The sequence below is a fragment of the Dipodomys merriami genome, unplaced genomic scaffold (genome assembly GCF_024711535.1).
Source record: "Dipodomys merriami isolate MVZ:Mamm:240054 unplaced genomic scaffold, mDipMer1.0.p SCAF_29, whole genome shotgun sequence".
NCBI classification, from domain to species: domain Eukaryota; kingdom Metazoa; phylum Chordata; class Mammalia; order Rodentia; family Heteromyidae; genus Dipodomys; species Dipodomys merriami.
This window is the reverse complement of record NW_027204381.1, coordinates 5,801,434-5,816,238: the sequence shown is the minus strand read 5'-3', so window position 1 is coordinate 5,816,238 and position 14,805 is coordinate 5,801,434. Positions and strand designations below refer to the sequence as shown.

At 49.7% G+C, this 14,805-nt stretch overlaps 1 protein-coding gene across 4 annotated transcripts in view; it reads left to right on the top strand.

The window, feature by feature from the left end:
- Positions 1-14,805, top strand: part of Kirrel3 (kirre like nephrin family adhesion molecule 3) — a 564,018-nt gene that overhangs the window by 524,952 nt on the left and 24,261 nt on the right. For all 4 annotated transcript variants that reach the window (XM_070038307.1, XM_070038306.1, XM_070038310.1 and 1 more), the window contains exons 6-8: positions 3,683-3,833; positions 8,998-9,103; positions 13,602-13,750. In XM_070038307.1, coding sequence (XP_069894408.1) covers positions 3,683-3,833; positions 8,998-9,103; positions 13,602-13,750 — 406 coding nt within the window. The remainder of the gene's footprint in view (positions 1-3,682; positions 3,834-8,997; positions 9,104-13,601; positions 13,751-14,805) is intronic.

The following is a 14,805-nucleotide window of genomic DNA, read 5'->3' as shown; positions in this document are numbered from 1 at the left end:
CTTCAGAATGTAGAAATGTGGAACAAAGGGAGAGGAACTCTACCCAGGAAGACTCTCAAAGGAGAGGCCACAGTTACATCCCTGGTTTTGAACTGCTACAAACTCGGGGGCCTGTCTGGCCTTCCTCCCTACTGCCATCTTTCAGCCGTGCCAGCAGATCCAGCCTTCTTCCTCCAGCTGCAACCCAGGATCTGAGATCTGGAGAGAATCCGGGCCAGGACCAGGTGCCCAGGGCCGCCCATAGGGCTGGAACAGCACCAGGGTGTTAGCTTCCTCCTCCTTATCTCCTTTGTTTAATGAACACATCTCCTTTTTTCTCTAATTAGGTGGAACAAACAACTTGAACTAGAATTTTTATTTCCCAGAAAAGCACACGCCCGGACACAGTAAATATGTCATTAATCATCGTTCTGACACAAGGCAGAGAAGCATGCTGGGTTAGGGGAGGAGGAAGTAGGGAGGAGGAGAAGCAGTCAGACAGCGTAATTAGGGTTCAGCCTTCCCACCCCCCTCCCACTCACGCCCACCCTCTCCTGCCCCCAGGGGAGGGACTGAGCACAGCTAAATTTATGTAAATGTCCCTTGTTAGCACCTCAGAAATGTAAAGAAAAGGAAATGGGAAGAACAATCACTCCCCCTTCCCTCCTCTCTTCCTCCTACCCACCCCCCACACCTCCCAGGTCTTATTTTCATCCAGGAAATTGTTCTTATTATCAAGTAGCTATTTATAGACGTGGCGAGGTCTACTGAGCAGCCCCTAGCCAAATATGCTACCACAGTTCTGCACTGCTTTTCCTTTCCCGGCTTTGTTCTGCAGGAAAAAATTGAGCCTTCCCCAACCACTTGGGGCGAGGGACCCTTTCATTGAGCATCTTGGCTCCAGAGGCTGATCTGAAGTCACTCCTTCTGTGGGTTACTTGAACCAGCCTCTTGGCCTGCTACAACTGACCACACACACACACACACACACACACACACACACACACACACACACACACACACACACACACACACACACACACACACACACACACCACACACAAAACTCACTAGTCACTCTGCCCAGAGCTGGGGCTACAACCCTGCTTCCAGGAGAGCAATGTGCCAGTTCCCCCCGAGTGTAAGAATCCAAAGCCACTGTTCTGCTCAGTGGATCTTTCTAGAATGCCACAGTCTGGCTTGGCCTAAAGAGGGATGTGCTGCAGTGAGCCCAAAGGAGGATACTCTTAGGAGAGGAACAGAAAGCACAATGCCTACGTGCATTTGATCGTGCAAAATACTATCTATTGAACTCCAGGAAATGGAAACAACAGATTTGTTTCCCCTTTGTGGCTATTTTTATTTTGTTTTCTTTTTGTCTTGAATGTTCCTTTATGTGTGTTTGGGAATGTAAAAGGAGGCACAGAAATGGAGGAACAGAGTGAACAAACGCAGCAGTGGTACTCACTAGAGACTATGTGGAAAATGGACTATACAACTAACTTGTGGATGGGGACGGAAGGGAAAACTGGGAGAGAGCAAGGGAAGGTGTGACACTGTCAAAAAGCAATGTCGTCTTTACCTGACTTATGAAATGGTCACCCCTCACCTTTATAACAATTAAAAAAAATTAAAACCAAAAGGGAAAAGAGGGACATGCGGATCTGGTTAAAGGCTTCCGCCTGCTTCTCATCATCCCAGAAGCCGCAGTGTGGCCTCCGTTGGGAAGGATCACACTGACAGAAGGCCCAGAGGGCCCGGTCTGCCCTCTTCAAGTTGCCTCTAAGCACCTCAGAAACTGACCTCTGAAACACTTAATCCTCAGGTGGAGCTCAGAGGTCCCCACTCTAAAAGTGTGAGGTCCGGCTCTGACTTAACTCTCAGTCTCTGACTCACACTTGGAATTCATAATGTTCCCTTCCTTCCTGCCCCACCCACCTCCACCCTGTGAAACTGCAAGGCATTCCACAATTGTTTTATGGGATGTTTCAAGGAAGTAGTGTCATTTGTCCCCTGCTCTAGGCCAAACAAAAGTAGACTGCATCTGGCATCCCTTTTGTGGAAGGAACCAAGTCCTTCCCCTGATCAGACCAGAAGTCTCTGACAACTTAAACAGCCAAAGAACTCCACACACAAAAGACCTCCCCAACACGTGTCCACCTAAGCGGGCCCACACTGTGGGAGAGATGGCTGGGAAGAGACACAGGGGAAGGAAGGAAATAGTAACCACCAGGGAGGAGGACACTGTAAAACAATTAACTTGGAAGAGAGGAAGCTATGGCTTTAGAATCTGTGTTTGTGTCCCAGAACTGACATAAGCGAGCATCACCACATGATGCTTAAAACAACAGAAACTTGGAAGTGGCGCTGTAGCTCAAGTGGTAGAGTGCTCGCCTTGAGCTGAAGAGCTGAGGGACAGCGCTCAGGCCCAGAGTTCAAGCCCCACGACCGACCAAAAAAAAAAAAAAAAAAAAAACAGAAACTTGGGTCAGATATGGTGGTACACACCTGTAAATCCCAGAATTCAGGAAAGAGGGTCAGAGGGTTGAAAGAACATGGCCAGTTTGGGCTATAGTAAGACACTATCATTGAATCAACGCGCGCATGCACACACACACATACACAGAAATGTGTGTCTCACCATTGTGGAAGATAACAAGTCTGAAAACAAGGTGTTTCCAGGACCACACTGCTGCTAAAGGTTCTAGGGAAGAAGGCTTTCTTCCTGTTCTAGCTCCTGGTAGCTCCCAGAGTTCCTTGGCTTGTGGCAGCATCATTCAATCCTCCATCAAAACATGGCTGCCCAATATCTCTGATGCCCTCTTCTAGGAAGGACACCAGTCATCGAATTTAGGATCTTTCCTAATGTAGGGTGATTTCACATTTTAAAAAAACCTTGACTAATTCATAATCAACTAATCTGCAGAGACCTTATTGCCAAATAAGATTATATTCTAAGGCCCTGGATACATAGGAATTTGGGAGATATTGGCCAACACACTGCAAGTCTCTAGTGCTTGTTTCATCACCAATTTAAAGCAGATTTGTTAAGTTCCATGGAATCTCTGTCTTCACACACACACGCACACACACACACACACAAAATGCTGTATCTATCATGTTGTGGTGGGTAGAAAGAAATGACTTGAAAAGGTGTGAGAGTTTATATAGAAAAATAACCACAGGCCGGTGTGCAGAGGTTTTGTCCTCATCCCTACCCACTCCTCTCCTTCTGTCCATGCCCCTAACCCTTCCCTCTGCTGCAGACTCATGACCCAACAGCCACAAAGCAGCAGCCTGATGCAAACCCTCTCCTCCATGCAAACCTGAGACTCTTCAGAGAACACCGGAGCAATGTCCTTTGACTTCTACAGAAGACCCTCCCTAAAGCCTGATTTCCATTAAGCCTAGCTTGGTCTCTGCTATGCTTTTGGCATACACTGGTTGTCATATACAATGACAGCCTTTCTAGTTCTCCGCCCCGTTCACCCCTACCCCAACAGCCCAGCACTCAACCAGGCCAGGGAGCCAAGGGTAGTTCTTCACAGAGACTGACAGCCCTGGTCTCTTGAGCTGACCCCATGTACACGTCCCAGCCACAGTGTCTCTTCTCTGAGCTGGAGCCTATGCTCCCCTTACCCACCCAAGCCAGCCCATCCCAGTGACACAGAACCTTCTTTCCCTTCTCCCCCTCCTACTCCAGACCCTGCTTCGAGATGGCAAGCGTGAGAGTATCGTCAGCACGCTCTTCATTTCCCCTGGCGATGTGGAGAATGGACAGAGCATTGTCTGCCGCGCCACCAACAAAGCCATCCCAGGGGGAAAGGAGACCTCGGTCACCATCGACATCCAACGTGAGTACCGACTAGGTTAGGCTGAGGTTGGAGGTATCGGCTCTCTAGGGTGCATGTGTCCCCTCCCAGATGTCCCTCCTAGCCCTGTGCTATGACATCACCTCGCTGCATGCTGGTGGCCACTTGGTTGGAATTCATATCTGCCTTTGCATTCCATCCACTTTGAAGCAAATGCCTTTAACCCCCCAAAAATCCTGATTCATCTAGGACTTCTACACTGGCCTCCACTTAGCTCTCCAGGGATCTAGGGTCTAGGAGAACTAAGTCTCAGGGTTTCAGGATCCATCTTGGCAGCCCGAGAATGCAAGTTTCCCCCTCCGTGTCAAGAATCTTGCTTGATACCATTTAGATTTTAGAGGAAGGAAGATATGGTTGCATCCGATGGTTTCCAGACACTCTGGAGAAATGGTCAAAGGCTTGAGAAGGCTTAACCTTCACTATCTTGCCATCTTACTCTCACCTGAAGCTCTTTCCATCCCTCATTCTGTGAGGAGACCGGCAGGGTTAGGGCTAGGGAGGAGGCTGGAGTCACCAAGGGCACAAAGTTTAAGGAGTCCTCTCAATCGGCTATGTAAATACAAAGGGGTCCCTGAGAGAGACAATTGCAACCAATACTTCCTGTCTCCTGGCCTTAGACACTTCCTGGCTTCTCAGCTCCACTTATTTCTGCCAGGTAAGCCAGTGAAACAGCTGGAGATCTAGAGAGAAAGCATGATGCTGTTGGGCCAGGAGGTCTAGCATCCAGAATGGCTTCCCCTCCTCCCATGAACTGGGTGGGACTCACTAAGCTTGTCACTCACTCCTGGAACTGATTTGACTGAGGTTGTCTAAGATCTTACCCTGCTCTAGAATTGTCTGTCCAGACATAAGCCAAGTCTGAGGGGAGACCCAAATGTCCAAGCCCTCCACTTGTAGGCTACCATTTGTAACCACAGTGTGGCGCCCCATGCTCCTTTCCCCCATCCCCAACCTAAGCATGATGCCAGCAGCAGAATCTGCACAAATGAAACAACCTCCCTGATTCCCCCATGAGAGCAACCGGGACCCTGGAGGGGATGGACAGGGAAGAAGCAGCATTTCTGCTCCAGGCCACTGTCCATCACCCCGAAAGCACCTCTCCCAGCAACAAGACAGTCATCCTGCCAACAGCCCACCCAGCTATTCAAAGGCATCCTCCAAATGCACTCCAGCGAAAGGATCAATTTGCCAAGGTGCCCAGATGATGAGATCTGCATCCAAAAAAGGAGCATGGCCTCACCAGGTCTCTGGGCCTTTCCTGGCTTTCTTTCCAAGCATGTCTCCAATGTGGCTGCATGAGGAGAAAGGGATTAGGAATGAGGCCAGAGAAAGATTTAGAACCAAGTGCCCAGTGTCCTCGCTGGATCCCCTTCCACAGCAGTACGGGAAGTGATGGAGGCCCAGCAATCTTCCTGGTTTGAATTCTGAGTAAGCACTGGGAGATCTCAGTTGCTCTGTGCCTCAGTTTCCTCCTTGGCATATGGAGGACATTATGTCTCCCTCCTGCAGTTGCACAGGGAGGATTAAATGAAATCATCTATGTCCCTTAGCACTGTGCCTGACGCATTATGAGAGCTACAGGAACTATTTTTTAGGACCCCCGTGCACAGGTGTGTGGCAACCCCTATTCAGGTATCCCCCAGTTCCATCCAGCTATCCCAGCATTTCATCTCCCTCAGCCAGAAGGTGTTTCTATGTACCTGCCCAGCCAAAGCCAAGCCCCCCTCCCTTCCCTTCTCCTTCTCCCTCCTCCTCCATCGATTCTTTGCTCATTCAGTCAACGTCCAACTGTTTGCCGTGGACCCCACCGGCTGGATGAGATCTGCCTTTGCAAACCTGCTCGTTTTCTCAGTCGACCAAGAAGCATCCAAACTCAGCAAAAAGCACATTTGTTGTTTGTTTCCCTTGGTCTTTATATGTTACCCAACGGAAGACAAAGCTCCCAGATTGACTAATAGGGAGAGAAAGCTTAACACCCCCAAAGCCTCACCACATCTGGACTCTGCGTCCAGCTGCCAAGTTTTAAATGGATGCACTATAAAATCACTGAGTCATGAAGTTTCTTTCCCCATCCCCTCCTCCATGTAATGCTTTCCCTGAAAACACACAACACACACACACACACACACACACACACACACACACACAGGTTGCTGATGGAAACACTAACAGCCTCTCAGCTGTAACATCTGTTCGAAGTGATCTCAGTACCACCAGCTACATCAAAGCTGCCCTCCTGCAAGTTATGCAGCCGACATCACAAGTGGGATTAAAATCATGTTTAATAGTTGGATATGACATAAACTATTTATACCTCCAGAGCTTGGCAGACTTCTGAGAACTCATACCTCACACATCCAGAGGAGAGGGGTAGAGAGAAGGATAGATGGCTCTGGGTCTGGGGATAAAGGTATCGATGGACGTAGGGGGTATGGAGCCCCTTGGGGGTCCTGAAGCCCCTCTGGACATGCTGGGGCCGAGAATATTACAGTGAGGATGGGAGGAGCAGGAAAGAGGGCCCCACGGGGCGAACTGCGAGTGAGAAGGGGCACAGCAGAACATGGGCAGCAGGAAGGTCCTCCGACAGGTGCATTCTCCCTGTCTCCTTCATAAAAAGCACTTGGGCAAGAGATGAGCCCAAGCTCGGTGGCAGGTTTCGAGATTCGGCTGCACTGATGCCCTTTTCACTTCCTTCAACGAGAGTTACATGGAGGGCCTCTGCCTCTCAGAACTGAACTTCATAATGTGTGAACACGAGCCAGCTGCACATTGGGCTTCAGAAGGAAGCTAGTAAGCTCCTAGAAGCTGCAAAAGAGAGGCTGGAAAATTTTAGAAGCTATGTCAACAGTTCTCTTGGGAGGTGAGAACATGCATATTAGGGTCACTGGAGGTATACTTTAAAAACCAAGAATAAGTCAGGCACCAGTGGCTCACACCTGTAATCCTAGCTACCTAGGAGGTTGAGAGCTAAAGATCAAAGTTCAAAGCCAGCCCCAGGCTGGAAAGTCTATGAGACTCTTAGTTCCAATTAACTACCTAAACGCTGGAAGTTGAGCTGTGGCTCGGGTGGTAGAGCACTAGCCTTGAGCACAAGCATCTCAGAGACAACTCCCAGGTCCTGAGTTCAAGCCCTAGGACCAGAAAAAGAAAAATCTGAATTAAAGCTCCATAACATCACTTAGAACTCCCTGTGAAAAGACAGGCAGGCTGGCTGCGGCTGCAACAGATGCTTCCCAGATTTGTGGTCCCCCATCCGGAACCAGGGAAGAACACACTCCCCAGCACAGGTGGCCACCTGCTGCTGAGGAACAAGAGTTCTCTCCCCATTGTCTGCAGACACCAACGCAGCCTGGTGGGTGTCTTCCAGTCCCAGCCCCTGTGCTGAGCCCTGAAGGTGAGCAGTCTGAGCACCTGCTCATAAAGGGGTCCCAGCGATTACAGGCTCCTATCCTACAGACAGGCTTGGTCCATGGCTGGGTGGTGGATGGGTCTGTGAGAGTCTCAGGACTTCATCTATACTGCTGACCCAAAGCCCAGACAGGACAGCTGGAGAGAGTCTTGCTCCCTGCGGTGACCCTGATAGGGACTAGAGATTTTTCTGACAGACTCTGGGAAAATGCCTTATTTCTTTACTTAAGCTGAACCCTGAAAAAAGCCTTGTGAATTTTTAACAGTTTTCTGGGTACTAGCCCAGAAAGTGGAGCTCAGGGTACTAGCTGGTCTCTACCTCCACCCCTCTGCTGTAGCTCTATTTTCATGCTTGCATCTACCTCTCTCTCTCTCGCTGTATATCTCTCTCGCTCTTCTCTCCCTCTTTCTGTCTCTCTCTGACTCTGTCTCTGTCTCTTTCTTTCTGTCTCTATCTGTGTCTGTCTGCCTGTCTCTCTCTCTCTCTCTTTCCTCTGTTCTTTGTTATTTTCTCTAGTCTTTCTCCCCAACACCCTGTCATTATTTTTCTGCCTACATGTGCTATGTCTCCCTTGGTCATTTTTATTTTTAATGCAATCTCTCTCTCTCTCTTTCTCTCTCTCTCTCTCTTCTCCCCCTCTTTCCCTTTCTCTTTCTTTCTCTTTCTCCATCCCCATTAGCACCCCCTTCCATAACTTTCTGTTTCTCTGTTTTGGGGGTTTGTTTATTTGTTGCTTTTGAGACAGAGTCCCAGGCCAGCCTCAAACTCACTATGTAGCCCAGGCTGGCTTCAGACCCATAATTCTCAGTCTCTTCAGTGTGAATTACCGGTGTGTTCTCCCATGCCAGGTCTTTCTCTTTTCTTACTCTTCTGCATTTCTTAATGTTGCATGTTTGTTTCTTTCATGCCTCTCTCTTTCCACATATCTGCACCAGTCTTTCCGTCCCTCTCAGACTCTGTTGATGTGTCTCTCAGATCTCTGTCTTCCCCTATGGTCCCCATGTTGTATGTGTCACTGCGCCTGCCCCCCAGCTCTTCTGCACCAGTCTGTGTGTCTCCACAGCCCTAATTTTTATCTCTCTGTCTCTTTCCCTATCTGTGGCTTTCAGTTTCCTCTACCTCCCACCACTTAGCACTTCAGAGCTTGACTTCCTATCATGTTAAATGAGAAACAGAGCCCCAGCCTGGAGAGCCCAGGGCCTGCCTGGTGACACCAGTCAGGACTTGGCAGATGATTACACTGATGAAAGGGTGTTAATGCCGCTTTCAAGTTACCAGTTACCAGATGCCCCAGAACCTTTACACAGAGAGATCATAAACAGATACTTCAAAGGCACTTAAGCTCCTCCTGAACTAGGGCTGAGCATCCATGATCCCTCATGCCCCATACCTTCTTCCCAGCTCTTCTTTCTGAGGTACTTTGTTCCACCTGGAAGCTACAGTTGGACCATGAGCTCCTGCTGCCGAGGCAGCTGCCACTAGCTGTTCGATACCAGGCCTTGAATCCACAGACAGGTCACGCCCCCTCCCGGGCTGTCGGAAGCAGGTGCCTCCAGGAACTAAAGGAACCTCCTGCTGATCATCTCCAGACCACCAACATGCAGGAGACTCCTAGAGTGGTTGCTGCTGGAAGGGCCCCTGGGTGGTAGGCTCTCTGCCCTTCACCTCCCTGTCATCCCAGAGGTCTTCCTGCCCCATTCTGTCTCCAGCTGGCGAGTGAATCTCTTCTCCCTGCAGATCCTCCACTTGTCAACTTGTCAGTAGAACCACAGCCGGTGCTAGAGGACAACGTCGTCACGTTCCACTGCTCTGCAAAGGCCAACCCAGCTGTCACCCAGTACAGGTGAGCCCCACTAAGGTGGAGGGACAGCCTGGCCTCCCACCCCACATCCCCATGCCTGTCACATGCGATGTCACATAGCCACAGCTTGTGGCTCACAAGAGGGGGTCCAAATAGCTTCCTCTTTACCTCCTCACTCTACCTCCTCCCACCTGCCCCCCAGGTGGATTTCCTTTCCTTCTCACTTCAGTGCTATTCTATTTTCTTAGCACATGCCTGTAACTTGGGGGGGGGGGAAGGAGGGAATGAACCACTCTTGTGCATGCGGGCACCATCTTTTGCACACAGAACACTCTTTCTGCACATGCGGGGTTAACTTCTTTTGTCCATGCGTGCACTCCTGTTTCCACCCAAAGGAGGAAGTGGTCCACCTCCCTTTTAAGTTCTTGGTTTATCCTCTATTTCTGAACAGACCAGAGAGGCTCAGGTTAAAGTTCACACAACCAGGAGAACCAGAAAGCCCGGGCTTGTGCTTGTTTACCTGGACAGGGTCTAGAAGGCACCTGGAATTCCAGATATCCACTCCCCAACCTCCTGGGAACCCTTGTCCACAGCACAGATAAACCTTGGCTGTTCTTTACATGCTTGTCTCTGCCTTTTGACCAAACATCTCAAAAGCAAGAGCTGCAATTTAGTCACTTACAGCTCTCTGCATGCAGCCCAGCACGTGGCATAGACTTGGAGCTCCTCACATGCGTCTGGCTGATGGAATAAAAGCAGAGCTGCTCCTCTGGTGGCTCCCTGCTTGTGCCATCACCACACAGAGTTCCAGAAACTAAGTGGTCCTCGGAGAGGCTGTGGGAGGGGGGCCCAAGATGTTCACCCCTTTTTTTACATGCCAGCAGAACTCCCCCAGGCCCTAACTCTGCCCCATCCCTTCCCACCAGTCCAGGCTTGATGCCCAGCCCAGGGTGCCACCTCTGACATTGATCTGGGTTATTAAGCTGCAGCCTCAGCAAGTTTGCTAATGGCCCAAGACCAAGAAAGCAGCCGTCCAGGGGAAGCAGAGAAAACATACAGGCAGGGCAGCCCCAGCAGGCAGAATGAAAGGAAATGGGCCAAAGAGGCAGCATGGACTCAGGTTGGACATAAGGAAACAGCTCCCTGCCGTGTAGATAATTAAGCAGCACTAGAACCAGAAATCCAGAAAGGACCAAGAGCTTCTCCCTTGAGGACATTTTAAAATAGGCAGAAACCCCATGCATCCTGCCTAACTTAACCCTGCCAACACTGGAGCCAGCACGATCAGATGACCTGCAGAATCCCTTCCAAGCCAAGGAGATCAAGCTCCTAGAAATGCCATGACCCAGGCAGGGCCAGGGAGCAGGTCTGTTTTGGCTGGGGATCTACTTCTTCTCCAGGAGTGACTGAAGATGCAGAGGGAAAAACCATGGTCTGTAAATACCAAATATAATATGCCCAGAAAACATTGCTCATGCCCATTTCACCCCGGAAGACATTATTTCCCATTCACTCTTGCAGTCATTCCCCAGATGGCTGTGTAACCCAGGGGTCTGGATGTACAACTTTCAACTTCTATTTTTTGTCATTGTCAGGCTCCCAGGCACCCAAGGACCTAGCAATGAGAGAGAGGGTGGCGGGGGAGGGGGGCAGATAGCAGGACAGTTTACCTTACCTCTGCCCACAAAGTTGATATTTCACCCCAGACTTCTGGCCCCCACAGGTTGAGCAAACCTGGGAATATCTGATGGCTGGGCAAAGTTTAACTCCTTCCTCAAAAACACAGAGTAGTGGGCTGGGAATGTGGCTTAGTAATAGTTTGCTTGCCTAGCATGCATGAAGCCTTGGGTTCAATTCCTCAGTACCACACAAACAGAAAAAGCTGGAAGTAGTGCTATTGTCTTGAGCAAAAGAAGCTCAGGGACAGCGCCCAGGTCCTGAGTTCAAGCCCCAAGACAGGCCAAAAAAATTACATATATATTGATTTACTTTCCCCACCTGACTTTGATAAAATTATAAGGATCTTTTTTTTTCTTTTCTTAGTTGATCTTGATTGCTTCCTCTCTGGTCTGCCTAAAGATCTATAATCTCTGAAATTAGACAAGAGTTCTCTCCCATCTTACTCAACCATCACCCCCATAAAGGAGCCCGAGCAGGACCCAGAAGCTGTCAATTTAGTCACATACACACACACACACACACACACACAGACTAAAAGCCCCCAAGACAACAGAATAGGCCCAATCACAGTGCAAAGGACTCTGGGCTCTTTGTGCCTCAGGTCTGCCTGCAGAGAGCAAGGTGAGGAGCCAACATTGTCAACATGAAGCACAAAGCTACTTGACATGCCAACCTGATAGCTATGACACGTTGGGCTTTCTGAATCTGTGATATAAATAATTAATCCTCTTACATTTGTTCAGACCAAATTAGACATTGATTGAGAAGGGGTAAAGCTGACTCGATTCGCAGAGGGCCTGGGAGAGTGGTGGAGATGGGAGGAGGAGGCTGGGTCACAGAGAAGCAGGGGGGGAAGAGATGGGGGAGGGGCCGGAGCACCCTTGGTTTTGTGCCTCCGTCCTCTGGCCCCCTCTTTGTGCTTCTGGGAGGGGCCCTCAGAGGGGTATTTGGGGTGAGAAAGAAGCAAAGGGAAGACACAGTGGCTGAGCAAAATGGAAGCAAAAAGAGCTGACGCATGGGTCAAGCAGTAAAGCACCTGCCTAGCAACCACAAGCAAGATCCTGAGTTCAAAATCCCAGTACTACCGAAAACAAGATGTGAAGCGAGGGCTTTGCAGAGGACAAAAGCACCTCCCCCAAAGGCCCCAGCTGGCAGGGCTCCTGAAGACCCAGCTCCAACAGTCAGCTCCTGCCTATGACCTTGAGAGGTGACATTGAGAGGGTCTCTCCCTCCGCCCCCCGGGCCACAGAAAAAGCCAGTTCTGACAGCACAGCTCCCCTGACCCAGGAAAGCTGCCTTTCCCACAGCCTGCAGGGCCCTCCTGTCTCTTCCTGCTCTGACTTCTTCAGGGGAGAGGAGAAGCCATCATCTGGTCTGAAAGGAAGGGAACCTAAATGCTGGAGCACTGGGTTCAAAGCCTTCTGTACCCCAGCAGTCTTCCTGATAAATCAGGAGCAATCTGGTCAAGCTTCATACCTCTGGCTCCATAAATAGCTAGGATCAGAGGCCTGGCCTCCTCCAGATCCATTCGGCTCCCCACCTGGAGGGAATAGGGTGGAGGGAATAGGTACTGGACATGGATCCCCAGCTGTGTGTCTGGAACTGAATTAATCCCCCTCAGGCAGGGGCTGTGCCTGGCTATTAAGTCTGGTCATTAAATTAAAGTTAAGAATTGAAATGATTCATGAATAACTCATAATGGTTTGTTAGGAAGCTCCTTAAGCTCTCAGGGAGCTATGGTTTGCTCTGTTGTTAAACTATAATTGTTATTATTAATCATGTTCTAATAATTACTCAATATTAATTCAAGATAATAACTACATGGTGCCAGGTGCCAGTGGCTCATGCCTGTAATTCTAGCTACTCAGGAGGCTGAGATCTGAGGATCATAGTTCAAAGCCAGCCAAGCCAGGAAAGTCCATGAGACTCTTATCTCCACTTAACCACTCAGAAAACCGGAAGTGGTGCTGTGGCTCAAGTTGTAAAGTGCTCACCTTGAGCTGAGGAACTCGGGGACAGTGCCCAGGCACAGAATTCAAGCCCCATGACTAACAACAACAACAACAATAATAATAATAATAACCACAACCACATGGAGCCAGCCTAAGTGTTCCATGGGATGCAGAGAAGTGGCCAGTGTCATCCCTCCCCCACACACACACACAATGATCACCACCCCAAAATCAAGACCTTCCAGCTCACCTCCCCACATCAAACCAAACCGACCGAGCTGCAGCCTGGAAGGATCCAAGCCAGTGGGGGAGAGCAGAGTCTGGGGAGACGTGAAAGCAAGTGCCATCTTCAGGAGATGAAAGGCCATGCAGGGCTGAACCCCAGAGCCAGAGGTTGAGCGGAGAGCTGAGAGGGAAGAGAGGCAGGCGAGAAGGTTCAACTTCTCACATCTCGCCTTCTCTGGAATCCAAGCTTCCTGGATCCTCCTATCTTCCTCTCCCTCTGCTGACTTCTCTGTTTCTGTATACATGCCTTGCCCACATGCATACATAACAGGTGCACACACCATTAGACCTTTTCCATCACAGCCCAGGATAGAATCCACAATAGAGCTTAGAGAAGGAAAGCCAGACTGATTGGTGACTGACCCCATGGCTACTATCCAGCCATCTAGATGGGCTGACCATTCTCCCAGACTAACAGACTTGTCCTAGTGCCACTATTTGCCTGATGATCATGGCCTAAATCCCACTAGCTCCATAATCTCCCAGGTGTCTGCAAGACCCATCCGCTTTCCCTGAGTTTAAGACCTTGTTTTCCTGTACTCAGGGAAGGACGGCCTTGCTTTTGTCATTCAAAGACAGTCTTGTCACCCAAGGTCCCCGTGAACCTGTTCCCTCTGTCTTAGGTGGGCCAAACGGGGCCACATCATCAAGGAGGCATCTGGGGAGGTGTATAGAACCACTGTGGACTACACGTACTTCTCTGAGCCTGTGTCCTGCGAGGTCACCAATGCCCTGGGGAGCACCAACCTCAGCCGCACGGTTGACGTCTACTGTGAGTGCACAGATTTGGGGGCTTCTAAGTGAGCAGGCCTGGGCTGGGCTGAGAACACTGGGGCTGGATTTATTGAACACAACATAATCATCACATTGCACAAGACAAGTGCGCAACACCTTTCTTCAAACACTTCATAGCACAGGTTACTGGGTTGTTTTGTTTTGTCTTTGTTTTTTTGGCCGTTCTTGGGGCTTGAACTCAGGGTTTGGGTGCTGAGCTTTTTCACTCAAGACTAGCGCCTCTACCACTTTGAGCCACAGCACCACTTCCAGTTTTCTGGTGGTTAATTGGGGCTAAGAGTCTCGTGGACTTTCCAGCCTGGGCTGGCTTTGAACTATCATCCTCAGATCTCAGCCACCTGAGTAGTGAGGATTATAGGCATAAGCCACCAGCTCCTGACCAACAGGTTTATTTTATTTTATTTTTTTGGGTCCGGTCGTGGGGCCTGAACTCTGGGCCTGGGCGCTGTCCCTCAGCTCTTCAGCTCAAGTTTAGCACTCTACCACTTGAGCCACAGCGCCACTTCCGGATTTTTTCTTTTTGCTTATGTGGTGCTGAGGAATCGAACCCAGGGCCTCAGGCATGCAAGGCAAGTACTTTACCACTGAGCCACCTTCCCAGCCCCTGTCCAACAGGTTTATTTTGATCTTCAGAATTAACCTGGGTTCAGCTCAGCCTTCTCTAACAAATTACAGACTGAGTAGCTTCACCACTAGAAATCAGAGAGCCAGGTCTGCTGTTTCTGGTGAGGACTCCCTGGTGTGTGGAAAGCTGTTTTCTCTCAGGGTCCTCGGGTACAGAGAAAGGAAGAAGTGAGCACTAATCATCACCTTAGGAAGGCTCCATCCTGGTGACCTACTCACCTCCCAAAGGCCCCACCTCCTAATTTTAACCACCTCTTGGTCGTGAGTTTCCAGCATAGGAATTTGAAGGGGGGTAGAGGGGACATCAACATACAGCCCATAATAAGTAGATAGGCTTATTCTTGTTATTTAGATGAGGAGATGGAGACCCAAGGCCCAACAATGAGTGGCAATATGAAAACCAAAGCC